This window comes from Nematolebias whitei, chromosome 20 (assembly GCF_014905685.2).
Source record: "Nematolebias whitei isolate Nwh7 chromosome 20, NemWhi1, whole genome shotgun sequence".
NCBI lineage: Eukaryota > Metazoa > Chordata > Actinopteri > Cyprinodontiformes > Rivulidae > Nematolebias > Nematolebias whitei.
The window spans coordinates 36,936,562-36,960,366 of NC_056517.1; the positions used below are offsets into that span (position 1 = coordinate 36,936,562).

The 23,805-nt window shown below is 40.0% G+C and overlaps 2 protein-coding genes across 2 annotated transcripts in view; one reads left to right on the plus strand and one right to left on the minus strand.

Annotated features, from left to right (window-relative positions):
* nup58 (nucleoporin 58) overlaps positions 1-6,374 on the minus strand; it is an 11,444-nt gene extending 5,070 nt beyond the window's left edge. The window contains exons 1-11 of the mRNA XM_037694292.1: positions 6,291-6,374; positions 5,645-5,799; positions 5,488-5,520; positions 5,111-5,374; positions 4,738-4,903; positions 4,515-4,580; positions 4,250-4,424; positions 3,676-3,755; positions 3,313-3,431; positions 2,244-2,326; positions 1,930-2,131 (exon numbers count right to left, since the gene is read on the minus strand). Coding sequence (XP_037550220.1) covers positions 1,930-2,131; positions 2,244-2,326; positions 3,313-3,431; positions 3,676-3,755; positions 4,250-4,424; positions 4,515-4,580; positions 4,738-4,903; positions 5,111-5,374; positions 5,488-5,520; positions 5,645-5,799; positions 6,291-6,370 — 1,423 coding nt within the window. The 5' untranslated portion in view covers positions 6,371-6,374. The remainder of the gene's footprint in view (positions 1-1,929; positions 2,132-2,243; positions 2,327-3,312; positions 3,432-3,675; positions 3,756-4,249; positions 4,425-4,514; positions 4,581-4,737; positions 4,904-5,110; positions 5,375-5,487; positions 5,521-5,644; positions 5,800-6,290) is intronic.
* An 887-nt stretch (positions 6,375-7,261) lies between these two features.
* On the plus strand, positions 7,262-23,150 carry mtmr6 (myotubularin related protein 6). The gene is made up of 15 exons (XM_037694112.1): positions 7,262-7,464; positions 9,231-9,362; positions 13,090-13,252; positions 13,386-13,543; positions 14,227-14,355; positions 16,124-16,258; positions 16,396-16,528; positions 16,602-16,711; positions 16,802-16,927; positions 17,015-17,064; positions 18,727-18,820; positions 18,898-19,004; positions 20,050-20,184; positions 20,271-20,397; positions 22,628-23,150. Exons 1-15 carry the CDS (start codon positions 7,441-7,443, stop codon positions 22,964-22,966), a joined length of 1,962 nt encoding a protein of 653 aa, XP_037550040.1. The 5' UTR covers positions 7,262-7,440; the 3' UTR covers positions 22,967-23,150.
* The last annotated feature ends 655 nt before the right edge of the window (positions 23,151-23,805 follow it).

Here is a 23,805-nt window from a genome sequence, read left to right on the forward strand (position 1 = left end):
ACTACAGTAAATTGTATGTTATTTGTCAATACATCACTGGTTTGTCTTTGAGTTTATGAGCCTTTATAGAGCTGAATCATTCCTAGTTCAGATTAATGTGGATTAACAAGCAATAATAATAATAATAACAATAATAATAATAATAATAAAAAAGTTGTCCAGAAAATGGTCAAACTGAAAATGAGTGAGAAAGCAGCCAAAAAAACACTGACACCTTTAACCTCAAAGATCTACTGACTGTGATAATTTAAAAAAAAAAAGGAGTACAAGAAAATCTGGATTGGACGTTTACTAAACTAAAAATGTAGAGGTCTTTCTCACAGTACTTGATTTAGATACGCAATGTGGTCAAAGTCTTCAATTTCAGGCAGTTGCTTTATATTTTCAGTCCTGAGTCGTCTGACACTTTGTCTTCTTCCTAACAATCCAGGTCCACGCCATCCAGCTACCAGAGGAAGTGTCAGCCAGCTGCCCATTTAATGTCATATCTGCTTTAACACTGATCTCAGGCCAGCGCAGTCACGCACAATCAAAATAAATAGGTAAATAAATACAACTTGTTACTGTGCGTAGGAAATGAATGAAGTGTGTCACTTTGTAGAAACTTTATGCCAATAGACCAAATTTTATAAATGATTCACACACAGAAAACATTGTTCATGCATCTCTGGTGTTAAACTTTAAAGAGCTACGAGTCCAAAACAATGAGGAGTTTGTTAAAACTGTAACTGGGTGGCAAGTGCACTCGTAATTTAAAGAACGAACAAAAACAATTTGGTTTTTCATAAAATATAGAATGCAGCAGCAACAAAAATACGTACGTGAAGCAGGCACTAGAGTTGTTGACCAGAACTTGAGCTGTGGTTACACGGCTTCTTGTTTGTGGTTTATTTTTGTGTAAATGGGAAAAGTAATGGATCCACTGACGCATAATAAATGTGATTATTTAAAAAATGCCTCCATGTTTCCTGCTGTATGATCAAAGGTGAGAGCATCTTCACAGATTTTGCCTTTGCTAACAGTCTGAGCACATTAAAAGAAGTGTTGTAAAAAGGAAGCAGCAGGAATTAGTCAATTAAACTAGGCTCGAATCGAGTTTGTCAAGAGATGGATGTCAGACTTTACCACCCGTCCAGTTCAACTACGCTGGATTAAGGTTTTACTGTTTTATGTCCAAAGGGCAAAAAGACAGATTAACCAGGAAAATGGACCAGTTACCAAAGCACAAACTCCTAGAATCCTAAAACTGGAACGCTTCATATTTCACTGTAAACATATTAATAAGGAATATAATTTAGGCCTCGTTAATTACGAAAATTGAATAGAACTAAGATAATTCACCGTTAAATGTTCAGAGAATTTTATTAAACCTAACACACCGAGTCCAGTTGGTTTTCAGCGCAAGTTCAACTTGGTTAAAGTATTTACAATCATTTCTTTAGAGAAAGGTTTCTCTAAACTGTGTCTTGACCTTGAACAAGCCGTGCGCTTCAAACAAAGGTCATTTCACAGATTAGAGCTCTCCTACAGAAAATAAGTTAAAAGTCAGAGCAGAGAGTTACAATCTGTTAAGTTATACCGTCCTCTCCTCTAAATGCACGAAGCATCTACAGTTCTGTAAAATATATGGACTGATCGGAGTAAGTTTGAGCACTATCTCTAAATCACAGCAAACGTTTAGAACTGCAACGCCACTAATTGGTAACATTAAAACAGAAAGCTTATCATCATATACATGTTTTGTTCAAGGGTTTTGAATAATCCTGTTTGGCACCTTTTCAACTGTTTGCTACCAAAATATCACACATTTAAAAACAATCATCCGGTCCTTTTCACAACTTCATTTTAATTAAAACTCCTTTTCCTTATTTATGAGGGTAAATAAGGCGAGGAGGAAGAGAACGTTCTACAACTTGAAGGCAGTCAGACCTGGAGTTGGCTGCTGTTGCTGGGTCAACGTGGCTGCCATAGCAACAGCTGCAGCGTTGGGTACACTGGAGAACGGGGCAGGCCCGGTTGTGACCCGCGGCGCACTCTGCCACTTCCTGTTAGACGCCCGTTTGGACTCGAAGATGTCCGTGGAGTCTTCCAGGAAGGCTCTGCGGTACGACAGGTACTGGTGCTTCAAAATCTGTTGTGAAAGTTGTTAGAAAGATGCAGAGGAGGACACAAAACAGACAAATTGATATAAAGCTGGCACACGGAACAAACGATTTGATGAAACTTATAAAAACTTGACTGACCTTAACGTTCTCATGGACAGACTGAAGCTGAGCAGCCTGTGCAACAAATGTTTGGTATAACTTCTGCATGGCCAGGGTGAGATCTGGAAATAAAACAGTCTTAAACCATTTGCATGTTTGAAGTGAGTTAAAATATAACATTAACATATTTTTCGGCCTATAAGTCACTTTTTTTTGCATAATTTACATGCTGTGCAACTTATACGTCGAAGCGACATATTTATGGATTTTTTTTCCACATTTATGAACCAATTTTTGGCTGATACGACCGTTTTCATTCATTCTGACTGAAAATATTGAACATTGCCATTTTCAACAGCTAGATGGCACTTGAGTAGAATGGTATGTCGTTGGGTCATGTAATAGGTAAAAGTGGGCTATTAATGACACAATCGGTTTGCCATAACCTTCGTCTGCTTGGAGCAACCGTCAAACCAGCTTAATTTTCGCTGCGCTGCCCCGGCGAAATGCAGCAAAAATGACCATCAAAGTGCATTTATCAAGTAAAAGTTCAACTGAGACACACCTTCACTATAAAGTCGAGCAAACGAATAATTGTTTTAGGTGCTTATCTTGTTAAATTTCGAAGAAATGCACAGCGAGTCGCTCCCTGCGCGTTCCTGTTTCTGGCTATCGGCTTTTGAAATGCAGCCGATTTGACCGTCCAAGTGCATTTATTAAGAAGTTCAACTGAGACACACATTTAGTATAATTTTGAGCAAACAAATAATTGTTTTTAAGTGTTAATCTTGTTAATTTCATGTTAAAATCCTTTCATGAACACTACCACAACCACCATTTGGCAGCCAATCGATTTTTGCCACAACACCGGCCCACATTTCCTGGTTGTCAGTGGTGACACATAATAGATGTGACATATATGGCAAAGCAACGGATCTATGGATTTTTCCACTTTATTAGACATATTTGGACTGATGCAACGTGTCCGACGGAAAACACGATAAAAACATACATATTAGAAAAATAAAACAGCCCAACTGTGTTAAACTTGCTACAGTTTGATGTTTGTACATTTTAAAAACCATAAATGAGAGGAGCACATTCTTACCCTGAGGGGTGATATGTGAGCCGCTGCTCTGCGTTGTCAGATGATTCTCCAGCTCTTCTATCTGCTGCCGGTACTGCTGCAACTGCACCTCAAACTGGTCCACCAAGCTGCGAAAGTAACTAGAAAAATATATATATTTCAAAAGACTACTCGCTGATACTTGGAGGATAACAAAAACGTGGCTTAACACGAAAAGGCAGACTTCTATAGTTACATTCTGATTCTAAAATGTTCCTGATAAAACGACTTTTTCTAAAAAAAAACATTTTAACGCACCTTCATACAGACAGGTCAACCCAAGTGCCGTGTTTCATAGTTATTTTAAATTCGCTAAAAACACCATTCCTCAAAACGTCAACTTACTCAGATGGAGCTGTGTTTTCATGCTGGAGCCCAGGGGGTGTCTTCTGAGTGCGCAGCGCGATGTCAGCATTTTTCAACTCCTTCAAGACAAAAACAAAGAAGAATGGTCAGTTTGTAAACTATTTTCATTACATATATAAAGTCATTTGTTCTTAATAGAGAAAAATGAGACGACGCACACAAAAAAGGTTGACGCCTTCAACAAAAATGGGCGCTGTGGTGGAATTTACGATCCATGACATGAAAAACGGATATTTCCTATAAAAATCATTTAACTCTTACAATTACATAGTTAACTCTGCATGTGGCAGCCTGGATACAAAGCATGACACTTCAACCTAAAGACTCAGCTTCAACACAGTTCCTTAAACACAAACGGTATCAGTTTGACAAGATGGTAAAAAGTTGTAAAAGATATCAGCAGCTTCAACTTAACTCTTAGCGCTGCCCTTTCTATCATTTTTAAAAGGAACACTTATGACAGATAAATGTCATTTTATAATAAATATCTGACGGACTTAAACACATATACGTCTTAGACCGTATATCGTATTGAATTTATGGATCATTTTACCTGCGCAGTCTCAAACTTCAGTTTGTCTATAGCCAGAGCCTGGCGCTGCAGACCGCTGGCACAGACAGACAGAAGCTGCTTGAGGCTTTTGATGTCGTCTTGGACTTTTGAAATGGCCTTCGATGACATCCTGCTGATGTCTTCCTGAACCTGCTTCTGCTCCTTTACAAATTTTCTGCAAAAAGAGAAGGCAAGAAAATGAAGGAAGGACATTTTTGTTGCAGGTAACAAAGACAAACCTCATCAGTGCACATCCAATACTTACTGAAAATTTTCAACATCTTGGCAAATACACGGGGGCAGATTCTCATCTTTTAAAGCTTTGCTGTCCCTGAGAGACAGAAAGAATTTTATTACTCTGAATCACACGATGGATATATCCTTAAATGCCTCTAAGACGTTTTGACATTTTTTAAATTACATAAAGTTGGCACTTTATTTGTTGTAGCATTTCAAGAGCCGTGCGCATATAGGCTAACAGGACGTACTGTGCACTGGTTCCAGATGATGTGTTGTTCTTATTATCAGAGGAAGTGCTGAAATCTACTCCACCCAGGCCAATGCTTAGGGCAGGAGCAGCCGGTGCTGCTGTGGAGGTCGCCAACAGAGACCCTAAGGTTAGCCCGACTCCTCCAAGATTTGTCTGACCCAAACCTGCAATGAAAGTAAACAAGGTTTTGCAAATTGAGAAATAAATCCAAACTAGCCCCAATGACTAACGTTTAACTTACCTACGTTGCCCAAATCTATAATTGTTCTATTCACTTTGCCAATGAAGTCTTGGCTATACACAAACTGTATGAGACACTAAAACAGTGCAACCCCTTTTTAACTAAACATATATATTTTTTACATTCTAACCTGTGGCTCCAGTGCTGGAGAAGAGACTTGTGCCCAATGACGGCAATGCTGAGGCTGCTGTGGAGGTGGTTGCACCACCGAGGGTGAAACCAGAGGCCGCTGGCTGCTGTGGTGCTGTAGCGGTCAGGACAGAGCTAAATGTTAAGCCTGTCCCTGCAGTAGAGGAGGTGGTACTGGTGGGGAGGGAGAAGGGCGTTGCTGAGGCCGTCGGCTTGTTGAAGCTCAAACTAAAGCCAGTGGCAGCAGATGTAGCCGCTGGAGCACCTGAGAGAAAATTTATGGGAAGAAAGGAAAAGAGGAAACTCGAAGTTAAATAATACCGGTAGTTAAAAAGTTAATAAATCTTAGTTCAAAACGTATTGGAAACACAAACACACCTAATGTTAGACCTGTGGTGGGTGCAGACGCACCTAAAAGAGAACAACAACATAATGGTAAATACACGTTGAATGACAAGCTGAAACGTGTTCATTTTAATGCATTTATTGTAAAGACTTCTTCTGTTAATTTTCCATATATGCGTGACATCATTACTTGGAGCAGGTGTATTAAAGGAGAGTCCTCCAGCAGGTTTTTGAGCAAAAAGCGTGCCTCCCAGACCAAGAGAGCCGGTGGTGGAGGCAGGGGCTGCAGCTGCTGACCCCAGGGTGGTCCCAAAAGAAAAGCCACCGGTACTGGGTGCAGGAGTACTTAAGACAGAAAGAAAAAGTTATTTTAGTAACGTAATCACATTTCTTCTCAATACACCAAAGATATTTGCTAAACGAGGTAAAACTTGTAGGCTTGGTAGAAAAAAAAAATATATATTATTATCTGGAATGAGTAATCAGAATCAAAATAATCCGTTTCAAAAGTAAAAATGCAAGAAAGTAAATATTAAATTAGTGGTTCTCTAGGTTAAGAATACCAATAATGCAAAAGCACATTAGAACAAGCCTCGTTTAATTAATAATTTTATAAAATCATATTCATTCCCACATGAAGATGCTGTTGATGATTACATAACGAGTTTCTACCCTTGTCTTTTATTATTTTAAATTAAAAGACAAAAGCAGCATCACATGGAAAGTGTCCTCCACCGAAATTTGCTCCCACATACGTGGAAAAACATGATAAACAGCAAAGCACGCGACATTTAGGCTATGCTAACGTTAGCCCAGCTAGCTAAAATTGGCATTACCTCGTTACGGATCCAAAAGTGAATCCACCACCAGTGTTGGTGGAGCCAAGGGTCCCCGAACCAAAGTTAAAGCCAGACATTTTCTTTTAGGGGGTATACATTTACAATCACCAAGCTCGCTGGACTTCGAAAGCTAAAGAAAAGGCTAGGCGAACTCAACGCAGCATCGCTCGTCAGTTAGCCTTCGTGCTCGGGCCAAATCCGCGGTCTTCTTTGTTCAAAACTCACTTGGACGAAAACGTATCACTTTCCAGGTAAATACGAAGCTATTCGACTGCAATTTTAGGAAAATGTAAAACAAATTTTACTGCTATTAAGCTTTCAAACGTCCCAAAATTAGCACTTTCCGCATGGAACTACTTTTCCTATTACCCGCCTGGTGGTATATTTTGCGTGCAAGTGCATTTTGGGTAATGGTTTTTCATTTAACTACGTTTCCCAAAGTGCTGAGTCCCGTGACAATTTACGCATGCGCACATTGAACTTTAAGTCTAATCGTGCTTTCAAAATAAAATAGGCCACTCAACAAAGGCCTGCGAATTTTGTAAAGGTTTATAAACTCAATAATCCGGGTTGATTAATAAAAACAAACAAGGTTAAATAATGTCATCTGCAGGCCATATTTTAAAATATTGAACCCCGCAAGTGCCTTGATATTTTGGATTTTTATGACATTATTTGTAAAAGTATTTGTATTCATGTACCTTAAAAACATTTTAACTCTAGAATATAAAATATAGTCAAGTAAAATTCACAGGAAATATTCAATATTTAATTCGAGAATTTAGCTGTCCATTCATCCTTAACATGTTCATCTACAGAAAAGAAACTGGCATTTATATGTATGTGTTAATACGTGGATTATTTTATAATTGATGATTTATGTTTGAGATCTTTGGCGATTTTTTTTATTAGTGATTTTATTTTGAAATGCACGTTTACGGGTTGACGTATAAACATTAAGTACGTGTTGACGTCATAGCAAGCTACGCTAATGAAGGAGCAAAATGATTGACGATAAAATGAAATCCTAACACGGAAACAAAAAAAAAAGGAAAGGGATTTTTTTTTTTTTTGCAGTTGCGGTCATTTTTATCCAATGATACATTTATCTCCAGAGGCCGTGCTGTGAACCGGTGCTGTAGCGGACATGGAACACATCCGAACGCCGAAGGTTAGCTAACATTTCCTGCTATATTTTGCAAATGGATGAGAAGCCGAACTCGGCCTGCTCTTTTTTTTTTTAAGTTTTTTTTTTTTTTTTTTACTGAGCTTAGGTGGTGTTACGCTTTATCATGTTAGTGTTGGCATGGATGAGGTTTCATCGAAGAGCTTCGAGCTTGACGGTTAGCAGGTGTCACCAGCTGCTCGGTGTCGGACGTGACTAGCATCAGTTCGGCACTGGATCATTTTCCTTTCAGTGATGTTAGAAGGAATTCACGCCCTGGTTATTAATTTAGCTTGCATCATGCAGCCAAGCCATTTAGTTTCTAACAGAAGACCACAAGGATAAATCAAGCTACATTAAGTCATTTGGACATTCATGGGCCTGTCAAACACTTGGACTGTAGCTGACACGTCAAATGTGATCAGCAGCCTGTTTTATATAAAAGCCATTAGATTTTTATTTGGGTCAGCTATTATACCATAACCAAACTGGGTTTATCCTAATCCAACAGGGGTCAGCTTGTATGCATTGCAAAGTGCTGCAGTACAGGTTAGGCCCTGACTGGTTTGTCCTGCTCAAGAAACTTTTTTCTTTGGTTTGTTTTTCATTTAAAGAAAGCTGAAGCCAGAAATTTAAATATTTAAAAGCATATTGAATGCACCGCTTGTGATTTTGGGTGGCATTTCACCAGCCAAACATAAAAATCACTTTCATAGACATGACAATACAATAGATAGTTATTTGCCTAACAAGGTGTGGATCTTGAAGCATGTTTCGTCATGTCCTGCAGCAGGATGTCATTTTTTAATTTTTTGGATTTGGAGTACAGTATAGTATCTACAAAGTTCTTGGTTAGATTAGATTGTAGGATTATCTGCAGACTGGGTGTGTCCCCTCTGAGGCGATACCAAACAAGAACATTAACATGTTTTTTGTGTCTGGTACTGTTTTTGTAAATAATATTCCTTTATAGAATCAATCCAAATTCATTGATTGATAAGATTGCAAAGGAATTTGTCACTTTTCGTCAACTCTCTTGACACATTTTCACTAGCTTATTGTTTCACTTAGGTTTTAAGATTCCTGCTTATGACTAAACGGGGACCCTCGGGTTGCTGGGAGACGGGCTAAGTCATTGCATCACATCAGAAAACGACAGCAAAACAGCAGGAAGGAAACGGATGTCTGAGTCAACAAGAGAAGAGTTAGTGTGATGAATCATGACTTTACACCAAGAATCACTTGGCTGCAGTGTCATAACTTCCTTTTGTTCCAAATAAAACGATGGAAGTGCAGCTGCTGTCTTCTGCAACAGAAGCTTCAAGACATGGGTGTGACCCTCTTCACCTAAACTTTATATTTTCATTAAGGAGTTTGAGTGATGGGACGTTTTTTTTTGGCAATACTGGTGTATTTAATTTATTTTTTTGTCATAAAACCTGTTTGGTAGTGAACCTACGCATTTGGGTGAAAGTTAGACTTTAACGGTTATTCTTTTAATGTAGTTTACTTGTGGAAAAGTACATTTGTTCTTGCATGTGGTTTTGTTCCTTCATGGTAATCATTAGCCTTTTTTTACCTCCTGTGCTGAAATATGGTCAATAATATTAGTTTATTTTTCCCCACATAAAGAACCAGGCCACCAATCGTAAAACCCAGGTGGTTCATTTCTAGTTTTTCCTTTTGAATCGTTTGTTTGAACACAAATAAAGATGAAAACTTCACTGCTCGTGACGAACTGGTTACCTTTTCCCTGATTTGTGTCACTGCAGGTGGAGCAGGTGCGGCTGCAGGATCGCTACAGCAACAAATCCACAAATGGCACGCTGTACCTCACAGCTACACATCTCATTTTTGTGGAAAGCGGCTCCAATAACTCATCCTCTGCTGGACAGGAGGTCTGGGTGAGTGTTGCGCAAGTGCCACCATGTAAACGCTGTTTAGGTGAAAACAACAACCTAATTCAAGCCTGCTAATTACCTTTCATTGTGATGCATTATTAATGCATCCTCTAACTGAGGGGCTGATGCAGAGCCAGTTGGTCTTGCTCTAATTGGAACATCTGTCAGACAACACTGTAGTGAATTTGTGCTCATTTTAACCAAACTAAACTCTTTTCAGAGCTAAAGTTTATCTATAGAACAACCGTCGTCAAACTATACAACCACAAAAGCAATATTTCCTCCTTCTTGGGATACAGAAAACATACCCAGAACCACAAAACCTTCTTAAAGCTTTAAATGAGGTGAAACAACTTGTTTTTTTTACAAATACTACACATTAAAACGTTTATTTATTACATTGTAAAATATATATTTCTTACATTTTTTGTCAGTTTTACATGTTGGGACCAAAAAAACAAAGATTACACTCGTGTTCATAAAATGTAAACGCTGAACTGTCACCTCATGTGAACCCTCTTTGTATAATTGTGGGGAACTAATGATAAATAATGAAACATATTGCATCCTAATAAACTTAAAGTGGTTGGGCCAACATGTTGGGAAATGAACTGTGACACTGAATTTCTTGTGCTGAAGGCATATACCGTCAATTTTAAGTTTTTATCAAAGGTAAACCGTTTCTTTTTAATTGCAGTTTGCCATATTTTTGTAAATTTCATACTTTCAGTAGTAGTTTATGATTTGTCAGCAAAACTGCATTTTTTCCCCCTTAACAACTGGTTATAAAGTTTAAATGTTTGGTGAAAAATCTTCATGTGTGGCTAAAATTTGGGACTAAAGAAGTGGCTAAAAAACGGCAATCGCAAACTAATCAATCCATTTTTTTCTCCTTTTAATATTAGAATAATTTTGCCTCTGTTTTAATTCATGTATTTGCATAAAATTGTACAGAAAAACAGCAACAACTAACATTTTCTGTTGTAGTCATGAATATAAATTATAATAATTTCCATGATGGTTTTGGTTAAAGCTACCAAGAGTCACTCGGGAGGGACTAAAGAGCCGCAGGTTGTAGACTCCTGTATAAAAACATCAAGTTTACAAAAAACAGTTCAATTGTAATTAAGTGGAGCTCCATTGTGAAGCTGGAATGCTCCAACAAGCTGCAGCCTGAGGCAGCGTGTTTGTGTTGTACCAGGAGCAAGATAAAAGCTTTTGTTGCTTCTTAAATATTTAAAGAATTACGGAAGAAAACAGAAAATGTTCAAGTAGATGATCAGACATGTGCTGTCACCTGAAACCGAAAGTCACTGGAATTTATTCCGTTTAGTTTAACTGCAGCGGTTCATGGAACGATGTTGAAATTCATGATTTGATTTTGTTTGCAGCGCTGAGTTGATTTGTGGAAACGGTTTAGTTTATATATAATCCAGCCTTGTTAAATTGCTCATTCATATTTTACACACTTAGTTCCACGGCTTGTTTCAGCACTTACACAAGATCACCATTTTCAATTCTTTTCTGTGTTATTGTAAAAAAAAAAAAAATCAGCATTCTTCTCTGCAGTGTGGACACTTTTTAAAAATCTGACTCCTGACCGCATCACATCCTCACTGTTTTTCCTTCCTCATGCGTTGAAAACTGGAAATTCCCGTTTTTTTATTCCCCTTTGGTTCGGGGTGAGACAAACATATACCGTTTGTGCATGTGCACAAGTGTGGTGCATTTTTACAGTCACTGTTGAGCCCAAATGAGACTTTGGCTGAACATAAAATATTAAACAACAATTAAGCTACTGTCTCAACAGATGGTGAGCTCAACATTTAGACTGTGCGTTCTTAAGTGATCGTTACTGACGCTGATGAATGTGTATTCCTATTATTTTCCATGATCGTGCACTCATATTTAAGAAGACGCACACATTCTGTTGTGCGGTATCGGACAAGCAGGGAAAACGGGGGCTTCGTTGGGAACCTTAAAGACTTTTTTCTTTCACAAGATTTACCGGTAGTTACACGTAGGCCTGTCACGGTAACAAATTTTGCTGGGCGATTAATTGTCTCAGAAGTTGTTGTGGTAAACGATAATATTGTTTGAAATTTGACAATAATTATTGTCAAATTCAAGAAGAAATGTTTAGTTTTGCATGTAGTACCTTTTTTGACCACCGGATGGCAGTATAAGACAGTTTGAACTGAAGGATGGATAGCGAGGGAGCGAGTGTATCTTTAAGAAAAACGGGAGGGAGGCCCCTTGACGTGACATGGGCTGTCTCTCTTTGGTTTTCAAAATGGCGGCCACTCGATATGGTTTGAGCTCTTTAGCATTTTTCTCACAAAGTTTTAATTAAAAAATTCAGTAAACAAGTTCTCAGCTTCTTTGTGCAGAGAAAAACAACTTTTTACACGAAGGCTCGGGTTTCAACCGTGAATTTTGGAGCTTCGACAAGACGGACGTTTTTCCCAGAGGTCGGCTTGTTAGCTTAGCTCATAGCTTAGCTTCTCAGCTTAGCTGCTTTTAATGATCCAAAAATGCGACTTAGGATCGTTACTGCACCACCTGGTGGTGGATGGGTTAAATGCAGAGACTAATTTCGCCATTGTATGGAAACATACAGTGCTGACATTGTGATGACATTATTATTATTATTAATATTATTAAAACAGATTTTAAATAGAAAGGGAGGGGTCAGTGAAGAGCACCGGAGTTGAGCCTTTTGTCGTCCAGTGTCTTCAGTAGAACGAGAGAGACACGAAGAAACGATGAAGCCGATAAATGAAAATGAGGTAGATAATTTAAATTTATCATGCGATTAATTGATTTATTGTTTATCACGACAGGCCTAGTTACACACCTATCTGTGAGTGGCCTTTAAGGCCACAGTCATGCCAGTGGTTATCAGAGCGCTCATGGTTGTGATCTCCACATTGAAGAAGTGGCTACAGGAGATATAAATAAAAAAACACCCTCGGGAATCTTTGTCCAGAGTCAACAGCTAAAACGCTCAAACCTTGAAGCTCCTAATCTTCTGGTAGAGGTTCAGAGATTCAAGTGTATCCTCTGAAAGATAATGCGATATCTTACACCTCTTATTCTGAGTGCTTGTTACACTACGGAGCTGTAAATGTATTTAAATTACTGTAGTCCCTCGCTACTTCGCGGTTAGACTTTCGAGGGCTCGCTCGTTTGGGTTTTTTTCAAAGTAAGATTGGACATGACACATTGGGCTGATTGATGGATGAGCTGCACATGTCTTGTTTTTTTAAACTATTACTGTACAGTATTTAAATTTAAAGTGTTTATTTACACAGAAGGAGGCAGATTGGGAGTGACGAGCACGAGTGTGATTGCAGAGAGAAGTGGGCGGGGCAGAGAGCCGCAGGTGGCAGAGCGTGGAGATCATGACAAGCTGTGCTCTTTTAGAGCGTTTAGAGTTTAGAAAATTGTGCAAGAGTGTGGGAAGGGTTTAAAACACCTTAATATACTTGTATATAAATAGTAAAAAACACTCTACTTACTACTACTTCTTGTGTACATTATTTCGTTCCATCTCATGTACCACATGAGATGTAATGCCAATAAAGTTTACTTGAACTTGGTATCCCTACTTTACAGTTTTTCACTTATCCCGCAATAAACGAGGGACTACTGTACAATTTTAATTTCTAGTACAGTTTGTCTGAAAGTACGTCTGGTAATTACATGTTTGTTGTTGTTTGTCCTTCAGATTCTGCACCACCATATCGCCTCCGTGGAGAAGCTAAGTCTGACCACCACAGGCTGCCCGCTGGTCATTCACTGCCGCAACTTCAGAGTGGTCCATTTTGTGTTGCAGAGGGAAAGAGACTGCCACGACATCTTCAGCTCACTGCTGCGTCTGTTACGGCCAGGTGCCGTCTGTGTTTGTGTTACTCGCTGATCGTAAAAGCAGAGTCCTTTCCTTCGTTGCCCACATCGTTTACACCCATGTTCCTGTTTGTCCGTGATTTGAGGCATTTCTCTCGGGTTTTCTTCTTGCTGCAGTGTCCTATGAGGATCTGTATGCGTTCGCCTACAACCCCAAACAGAACGACCAGCAGAGAGAGGAGGGGTGGCAGCTCATCGACCTGGGGGCAGAGTTTGAGAGGATGGGCGTCCCCAACGACCAATGGCAGCACACTGATGTCAACAGAGACTACAAGGTAGATTAAAACTAGTTCTTGCTGTAATATAGACGTTTTGTTCACCTTGTGTTTACTTCTAATAATGCTTAAATACCATCTATGTCAAAACTTTAGTCAAAATCACAAATATTAAATATTTTCCAGCATAAAAAACTAAAGGATAAATGTATTCAATAAGAGGGTATGGCAAGTGAAAAAGTATAAGGTCCAATGGCAACAATGTGGTAAATTTAAAATGTAATCATAACTCAATAAAGAAATCAAGCTAGTATGCTCATTCAATAAAGGCTGGACAATTTATTTGGCACTTTTTGAACCTTTGCATCGTTTCTGAATGTCATAAACTCCACCTTCCTCAAAGAAACAAAGGACTTGGGACTCTCCCTGTGCCACATGTTTACTTTGCTGTGGAGCTCTTTGGTGCTGCCAGCATGCCGACTACAAACTACTGAGACGTTTCTGTCGTGCATTTGTTTATTTGACAGAAAATACAAATATATAGATATAAAATATGACGTATTTTGTAATAAATCATCTGACCAGTTGCACACATTATGAAGATGTTGTGCATGGAGATCCAGGAGAGGGCGTCAAAGCGTCTTCTGTTCTGTACCACAACTAAATTGCGAATATATTCATCTCAAACTTACCTGTTGTGTTTGGTGATCCGTGCACATTTTGTTTTATATTTTCCATTCCAGGTGTGTGAGACATATCCACGCGACCTGTACGTCCCCATCACAGCCAGTAAGCCTATCATCGTTGGGAGCTCCAAGTTCAGAAGCAAAGGACGCTTCCCAGTGCTCACATATTACTACCAAGAGAAGAAGGTACTTTCAGAACCAGACATCGTGTACAAGTACAGTGCTCTTTGCTATCAGCACTTTTTATGTGCGTCCAATTTGGTCCTTTTTTGTACATTAAGTGTTCCAATAGAGTGAAATTAAATGATCACATAAAAAGGATTTTATAACTGAGTTTTCAAAAATAAACTACTTTTAAAGGAAGTTATCAAGTTTTAATGTAGATTTTGTTTTTGTGTTGTAAATGGGTAAAAAAAAAAAAAGTGTGAAAAAATAAGTTCAAAGCTCATTTAGTCATCTTTATTTGCAGAAAGGTTGTAGGAAACCAGGTTGTTGTTGTTTTTCATTCAAATTTATACAGACTCTTCTCGTTGAGCCACGAGGACTCATTTACAAGAGGGACCTGTTCCAGACAGAACATATAAAGTTCAGACAACATCAACAATAAACTACAGTAAAAATGCAGTTAAAATAAAAGTAGTGTGTAAAACAGGGTGAAATTCTAGAAACGAACATATTTGCTTTGATTTTTTTTTATTAACATTATGAAATGTTTGAAACCCCACAGTGGGGTAAAACTCACAAAAGTGGTGCAAAATTAAAACCTTTTTCAAACTAAGGGCCAATTTAATCATCTACATTAACTCAAGTTAAATACCCGACATCTTTTCTTGGTCACAGGTTCCTCAACAAGAGTTTGATTGGTCTCATTTAACGTTCCCTGCTGCACTTTTGACATCATAACGAGGGCCACATTTGGCCCCCGGGCCTTGAGTTTGTCACATGTGCCTTAAAGAAATCAAAGTAGACAACTTCAGTTCCTGTTGCAAGGTGTTCCAGGTGCAGGAGCCGAGTAGGAAAAGGCCTTTTTGCCAAGTTCAGTCCGCACTGAGGGGACGCTGCAGGTAATGATGTCCTGAGAGCGCACGCTGTAGCTGCACTGATGGCGTGACATGTGGGAGGAGATGTATGAAGGTGGCGTACCAAGGAGGGATTTCTAGATGAAAATGAACCAGTGAGAGTCTTCATGTGGATAATGATGACCAGTGAGTACAGAGTGCAGTGATGGTACGGTAGTTGCAACCAGTTATGAATCATGATAGACAGCATCCAACATCTGCAAGCAGCTGGCAGGAGCATTCATGTAAATAATGTCACCGTAGTCAATGGCCGGTAGGAAGGTAGTGGTTACAAGGGGTTTTCTGGCGTTCAGAGTTAAGCAGCATCTATTTCTGAAAAATAACCCCAGTTTTAATTTCAGTTTCTTTATCAAGTTTTCAACATGTACCGGTAGTTTTAAAAGAGAGAAGTGCATCGACCAAGTATTTATAAGAATCTACAAACTCGATAAGAATACCATGCATGGATGAGACGGGAGGAAGTTTGTGGCACAGACTTTCTGTTGGAAAACAACATCCCTTTGTTTTTTTTTTAACTCTGCCAGATTATGACTAGTATTTGGATGAGACAGAAATGTTCAGTTTTTGTAACAAAACAGCGGATTGAAGGACAAACACGTAATTTAATTAGATTTCTGATTTTCTTATGTTTGACTTGTAAAACAGCAGGGGTTGTGCCGACTGTCCAACGTTATATTGAACTCATTTTCCTGCGTCATTAATCCAGCTTAAAAATCAATGAATAAATCTAAAACCTGCAAAAAGCACAAAGATCTTGTTCTGTTCGTTAAGTGCTGGAAAGCTGCCGGATGATCCTCTTGTGTTCTGGTGTTTAAATCTGATGGTAAAATGTCTCGTTTAAGGTCGATCTGATTTTTGTGTGTCTTGTCTGACAGGCGGCCGTGTGTCGGTGCAGTCAGCCTCTCTCTGGGTTCAGCGCCCGCTGCCTCGAAGACGAGAACATGCTGCAGGCCATCAGTAAGGCCAATCACAACAGCCGATTTGTTTACGTCATGGACACGCGGCCAAAGGTAAAGTGATGACCAGCCAACCGTGGCGTGTTTCAGAACAACACGACAGACGATCAGGACTGAAGCCTTTAAATGGTTTGTGTAAATTACAACAAATGTGGTGATTGTATTGTTCGATTTCAATCTTTTCCTCGCAGTTGAATGCGCTGGCAAACCGAGCAGCAGGCAAAGGCTACGAGAACGAGGACAACTACTCCAACATCCGCTTTCAGTTTGTCGGCATCGAAAACATCCACGTCATGAGGGCTAGCCTGCAGAAACTGCTTGAAGGTTGAACAGCTGTTGCTGCGATTTTTTTATTAACTATGAAAGCAGCTTTTACAGTTTTTGCTCTTTCTCTCAGTGATTGGGACTCGGTCTCTTACCATGAGTGACTTCCTGACCGGACTAGAAAGTAGCGGGTGGCTGCGGCATATTAAGGCTGTAGTAGACGCAGCGGTCTTCCTTACCAAGGTAATAGTTTTTTTATGAATCCCGTCCTCGTTGGTCCAACATACAAGCTCAAGAATAGTTTTTCTTCTGTTGCCTGCGCTTGTTCCCCAGGCGGTGACGGTGGAGGGGACGAGCGTGTTGGTTCATTGCTCAGACGGATGGGACCGAACAGCCCAAGTCTGCGCTCTCGGGTCTTTGCTGATGGATCCCTACTATCGCACCATCAAGGGCTTTATGGTGCGAGTCACAAACGCTGAAGCAGATGCATGAATCCAATTCCCTGTCTGTGCTAAGTGTCTTTTTCCTCACTTGTTTTTCTTACAGGTGCTGATAGAGAAAGACTGGATCTCCTTTGGTCATAAGTTTGCACACAGGTGAGAGTTTAAATATCTATGAGGTGCTCAGAGCAAACTATGAAGCCAAACATAAACTAGAGGAATTGTATTTTCTGCAAAAATGCAGTGTAAATGCTTATTGCAGAAGAACTTGCTGAAAACAGCTGAAATTAGCTAAAATAAAACATTTTGAAATGTAGCTGAAATGGAGGAACGAGCCTAAATTAGCAGAAGAAAGCAGAAAGAACACATTTGCTGAATTATGTTTAAATAAACAGAAATTAGTGCAAAAATTAAGAAATTAGCCCCAAAAAAAGCTGTTGGGGGGGGGGGGGGGGGACAAAGCTGAATAGTAGCTGAAAATGCAAAAAGAACCTTAAACCACCATGAGGAAGTGGAAAGGACAGAAATGAGCCAAAAAAAAAAAGTGGAATTAGCTGAAAAATCTAAAATTAGCTTCAAAAGAGCTAAATAGTAGCTGAAAGAGCAGAAAAAGCTTAAACTAGCAGAAAAAAACTGAAAAGACCATAACAATCTGAAATTAGCATAAATAAATAAATTAGCATAAACAAATAAATTAGGCTGAAGTAGTAGAAATTAACGTGAACAACTTTAATTTATCTGAAAACAGCTGAAATTAGCTTAAGAAAGGCTGAAAAAGGTGTCTGAAAAGGTAGACAAAGCTTAAATTAGCAGATTAAACATATGCTTGCCCAATTAGGCTGAAAGAAGCCGAAATGAGCACAAAAATCTTAAATAATAATAATTAAAAACGGCTGAAAAGTAGCTAAAAAATAAGAAATAAGCTTAAATTACCAGAAGGAAATAGAGTACATTTTTTGCTGAATTAGACTGAAAAAAGTTTAGAGTTTTGGGGGGGGGGGGGGTGCAATTAACTGAAAAAGCATAAAAAAACAGCTAAATACAAGCTGAAATAACAGAAGTTTAAACTTGCATGAATAAGCCGAAAGGAGCATAACGAGCTGAAATTAGAAGTTAGAAGAAGCATAAAATTGTTGTAGTTAGCAGAAATAATGTAAAAGGAGCACAAAACAGCTGAAAGTAGCGTTTAAAAAGTTTAACTCTGCAGAAGGAAGCTGAAAGAAGCTGAAGCAGAACAAAACGTGAAGGGAGCAGTAAAGGGTTGTAAACCGAGCTAAAGATTTTTAAGGTTGGAAAATGAGCTCAATTCATTTTCTATGAGGAAAAAATGTCAGAAAAGGCTAAATATTTCAAAAAGCTAAAGTTGAACCAATACCAAACACCATAGCGGGATTGTCCTGAAACAGCCGAACGTTTTGATTTATGGTTTGTTGAAATGGCACAAAAACTGTGGAACGAGAAAGATGCTGAAAAACACGCAGAAGAGAAATGGATCACGACAGTGAGATGCTTCATGAACGCTCACACAAGCAGCTCGCGCTGAACCCATCACACGGTGCAGCTTCAAAGTGTTTACTCAAGTTTTTCACATATTTTGTACAACGTTCTGAAATGCAAATTTAATGTAAACAATGTAAAACTTTAATTTGCGTACTTAACTCGATCAATATGAGCCTAAATGAGTAAGAATCCATCAAAATGATCAAACGTCCCACATGGCTGTTCCTTCCGTTGATGTTGCCGTAGTCGACCTGTTTTCAGTCACTTGTGTGTAATTTGAGTTCAAACCGACCGCAGCTTTAACTTCTCTACCCCAAGGTGTGACCAGCTGGATGGAGATCCTAAGGAGGTGTCTCCCATCTTCACTCAGTTTCTTGAGTGTGTGTGGCAGCTGACTGAGCAGTTTCCACAGGTGTGTGGGACTCGTCACTTCCACATCGTGCCTCGAACTTGAAATGGGTTTGATTTGAACAGTGATCCTCTCCTTAGGCCTTTGAGTTCAGCGAGTGGTTCCTGCTGCAGATCCATGAGCACGTGCACTCGTGTCAGTATGGAAACTTCCTGGGAAATCATCAGAGGCAGAGGGAGGAGCTGCAGTAAGTCCAGCGTACACTTTTATTTTTTCATTAAGTTTGATTCTTTCCTAAAAAGACAAAAGTCTTTATTAATGACGTAAACCAGGCTGAAGCTTTTTCAGTCGTGGACCCTGAACTGTGGAACAATCTGCCCCAAACATCAACAGACCACTTCACTTCCTGTTTTTAAATCTCTCTCAATAACACGCCTGCGTTCACTGACGTTTAACACCGTGTGGTTTGATTTAGTGTTTTATTGTTTTCTGTTTTTCTTTTGATTCCTTAATTCATTCGTTATTTTTTCTTTAAATCACTTCCATTGATTTTATTGTTCAGCACTTTGGTAACAGCTGCTGTTTTTAAATGTGCTTTATAAATAAATTTGACTTGACATTGATTATTGAAATGACCGACTGAGGAAGGGCAGAAGGAAGGGTGGAAAGAAAAAGAAAGAAAGAAAGGCAGGGTGGAAGGAAGGAAGGGCAGTAGGAAGGAAGGAAGAGCGAAAGAAATGGATGGAGGAAGGAAGGAAGGGCGGAAGAAAGGGCAGAAAGAAAGAAGGGAGGGCGGAAAGAAAGAAGGGTGGGTGGCAGGAAGGGAGGGAGGGAGAGGGGCGGGAAGGAAGGAAGAGAAGGGTGGAAGGAAGGGAGGAAGGGCAGAAGGGCAAGGAGGAGGGGGGAGAGGGAGGGAGGGAGGAAGGGTGGAAGGGCAGAAGGAAGGAAGGAAGGGCAGAAGGGCGGAAGGAAGGGCAGAAGGAAGGAAGGAAGGACGGACGGACGGACGGACGGACGGACGGACGGACGTTTTTCTTTCTCCCTCCCTCCCTCCCTCCCTCCCTCCCTCTCTCAGTTTTGTTTTAAACACATTGAACTCTTCCTGGCTGTTATTTTTTGTCGTGTGCTGAAAAGACGCTGCAGCAGAAACGTGTGAGAATCACCAGAACGTTGTTTCATGACGCGTGTTCCTTGCTTCACGTGATTCACCGGACGTTCAAAACGAGACCAGAGTTTTTTGCAGCCCCACTGATCACCTGTTGGGTTGTTTCCTCGTGTTGCTCGTCCTCCAGGTTGAGGGAGCGGACTCACTCACTCTGGGCCTTCTTAATGGGTGAGAAGCAGAACCACCTGAACCCGTTCTACAGCCCGGCCTACTCTGAAGCACATCCTGTGCTGGAGCCCTCCACCTTGCCCAACAGTTTCAAGTCAGTGCAGGATACCTTTTTATAAAGCGCTTCACTTTATTTCTTTATGTCTTATTTACGCGTTTACTTTACTCCGTGCTTCACAGGTTCTGGAGGAGCATGTACCACCAGTTTGATCGGTCCATGCATCCACGGCAGTCCATCCTCAAAACCCTTGTGACTCTGAAAGAGAACAGCCGTAATGTGGAGAGCACGCTGCAGGCCCTGGAGACCGTGAGCTGCTTTCCGATTCTCGTCAACGTTCACGCGCAGAAACTAAAGTCACGATTCCAGTTTCTTTAGCTTTTTCTTTTCTAATCTTTGTAAATATTTTCATCAACAAACGTTTGTGCAGCTGCTCAGAGGAGCCATAACTGTTGTTGGCCAGATTGGATGAGAGCTAATGGCAGATGTGAGCTCAGTGTGGCATTAACTGTTGTCTGTTAGCAAAATATCTCATGAACCACAAGATGAGTAATCATTGGATGTGCACAGGACTTTAATCTGTAAACTGATAGGCCTGTCACGATAACAAATTTTGCTGGGCGATTAATTGTCTCAGGAATTATTGCGATTAACGATAATATTGTTTGAAAATTGACAATAATTAGTAATTATTGTCAAATTTAAGAAGAAATGTTGATTTGTTTTGCGTGTAGTACTTTTTTAGACCACCAGATGGCAGTATAAGACTGTTTGAACCGAAGGATGGATAGTGAGGGAGCGAGCAGCGTGGCTCTTTAAGTAAAATGGGAGGGAGGCCCCTTGACGTGACGTGGGCTGTCTCTTGTCCCCTTTTTTTTTATTCTCAAAACGGCGGACGCTCGGTGTGGTTTGAGCGCTTTAGCATAACATTTTTAACACAAAGCTTTTAATAAAAAAATCGGTAAACAAGTTTTCAGCTTCTTTGTGCAGAGAAAAACAACTTTTTACACGAAGGCACCGGTTTCAACTGTGAATTTTGGAGCTTCGACAAGATGGAGGTTTTTTCCCTGAGGTCGGCCTGTTAGCTCGTAGCTTAGCTTCTCAGCTTAGCTGCTTTTAACGTCCAAAAACATGATTTTGGACGTTAAAACAGATTTTAAAGAGAAAGGGAGGGGTCAGTGAAGAGCACCTGAGTTGAGCTTTTTGTCATCGAGTGTCTTCAGTAGAAAGAGAGAAACAAAGAAACGATAAAGCCGATAAATGAAAATGAGGTCAATAATTTTAATTTATCATGCGATTAATTGATTTCTTTTTTATCGCGACAGGCTTACTGATGGATGTCGGAACGCAAATAGCAATGCGGGGGGGCGGGGTCTGTTCGTCGTCCTCCAGAAATTTTGAATAAAGTAGATGCCATTTCCTGCATTTTGGTGTATTTTAAGGCGTTGTTAAACATCTACGTTCACCTAACATTTGATTCAGTAACTATTTTCGAGAGCAGCAACAACAGCTCTCTTCTATGTGAATGTGTGTTTGACTGTAGCTACGTTCACATGGACATAAGTAACCGGATCAAACGGCCGTTCGGAATAAAAACGCGTCACGTAAACACCCTGTTCGGGTTGTTTCTTGTTTATTCAGCGTGATCCGAAATCATTTGTGATCAGAACGAAACGGGTGGTTTACGCCAAGTCATAACCCGAACGGTGCGCGTGTAAATGCTTGATCCGTTCGGTTTTATCTGATCGTGAAAAACTGACCTGACTTTGCCATTTCCGCCTGGCTAATGCTAATAATATTAGCATGTCGGGGAAGCAAAGCTGCTCGGTGAGCGACAACGTTTCTACTAGAAACTTTGAAAGAGCTCAAAATGATCTGTGTCACCTGCAGCTCAATCAGGGAGTGCAGGAACGTCTCCACCGTCATTAAAACCTGTCGCGGGTCCATTTTGGGTGCTCGGGTTTGTTTACGTTCATCCCGGAAGTAGAACTTCTTCTTCTGTGTTTTTTTTAAGGAGTTTACCACTCTGCGCATGTCGGTACTTCTGTTCAGAACAAAGCCCGCTGCATGTAAACGAAACATTTGATTTATTTGATATGAAAACATTTCAATCCGGTCCTGGATGTGCATCAACCGTTAGTCACCCTAACTTAAAATGGCCACCACAGCTAATGCACTTCAGCGTGCACGTAAAGCTACAACTCAACCAGTTTTACAGATATTGAGCTAAAACTGGGTGTGGTAGTAGCTGAGAGTCGTCCTCAACAAACACTCTGAGCGTGGCATCTTGTCACAAGTTGGTGCTCAACATCATCTAAAGCTTTGACCAGATCAGCTACGACTTTATTTCAGTTTGAAACTGGTATGAAACGTGTATATTCCCAGATTTCTGATGCAGCTTCTGTAATCTTTCTAAATTTACATGAAACATTTACAATGTTGAAATTACTAATATTTGTGTTAAATATTGGTTTTCTATTATAAAAGTTATTATAAAATGATAAAAATATATAACACGTTTTCTGCTCTCTGTATTTAGAGGCTCCAACAGCTCGGCGTGAGCCCAGTTTCAAGCTGTGGCCTTCCCGCGCCTCCTCCCACCAGAGACCAGCGCTCCAACCCGCTGCCCCCGCGCCCCGACTCCCTCATCCTCGGCGCTCCCATCAACCAGAAAGAAGCGCAGCGTCGAGAGGAGGAGCAGGACGAGGTGGGTGAGGAGGCCACGGAGAGCACGGAGCGGACAGTAGAGGGCAGCAGTGGTTCTGAGAGCAGGAAGCAGAGCTACGGGGAGCTAGAAGGGACATACAAAAGTGAACTGGCCAAAGAAGAACCTGCTGCTGTTAGTCTAGAGTTTGGCGTGGCTCGCATGAGCTGCTGAAACCAAACAAAAGGGTTTGTTTCAGAACGCAGAGTGACGTGGCTGAACCAAGGGACTTCCTGAAAGTGTGTGGGTGTGAAGAGAAAAGTGTCGTTCTCTTTATGTTCGTGTGACGATTACGCAAAGGTCCAAGAATGTCAGAGTTACTGATGTTTATGTTTGTATAGTTTAAATCTCAGTGGAAAGCCTCATTATTATCTCATATATTGCACTTATCATAAAGTTTTTTTAATGAATGTTGTAAATCACTATAGAAAACTCATGAAAAATAAGAAAATAAACTCATCAACCAAAAAAAACAGTAGTTTGTTCTGTTTTATTATGCGTCTTTTTAAACGGTCTTATCGTTTCTGTGAAGAGGGTCACATTTTCTGGCACGGGAAATATTTAATTTCATCAAAAGGCAGCAGTCCAACCTAATCTAATGTTAAGCTGATTTTGTTCTGATCTGCCTAAAACCAAATCAGAACACATTATATTTAGTAGAAGATGCCAAGATAAGTAATGGATTAATAATTTGGTTTTGGTTTGAACTCTTGCTTTAAAACAACCAAATGCTAACGTTGAAGCTAAATGCTGCCTGTTTTAGCTCCTGGTTGTATAGAAATTAAACTGTTAGATGTTGGTGTCATTCTTTTAAGCCTATACTTTTATCATATCCAGAGTTGCAACCGTTTTCTTGGGTTGCTGAAATGTGGCGGCCATCTTGAAAGGAGGTAGTTGGAGATGCTTTCCTAATGATTAGAGTTTTATTAAAGTGTGTAGTGGTTAGTGTGATATTTTGCTGATTTGTCTGACCTACATCAGAAATGATGCTTTGTCTTGGAACAGTAGTCTGA

Coding starts and splice junctions, on each gene's coding strand:
- mtmr6 (XM_037694112.1), top strand. CDS start 7,441: ATGGAACACATCCGAACGCCGAAG. Junction 16,928..17,014: donor GCACCATCAAGGGCTTTATG/GTGCGAGTCACA, acceptor TTTTTCTTACAG/GTGCTGATAGAGAAAGACTG. Junction 18,821..18,897: donor TGACTGAGCAGTTTCCACAG/GTGTGTGGGACT, acceptor TCCTCTCCTTAG/GCCTTTGAGTTCAGCGAGTG.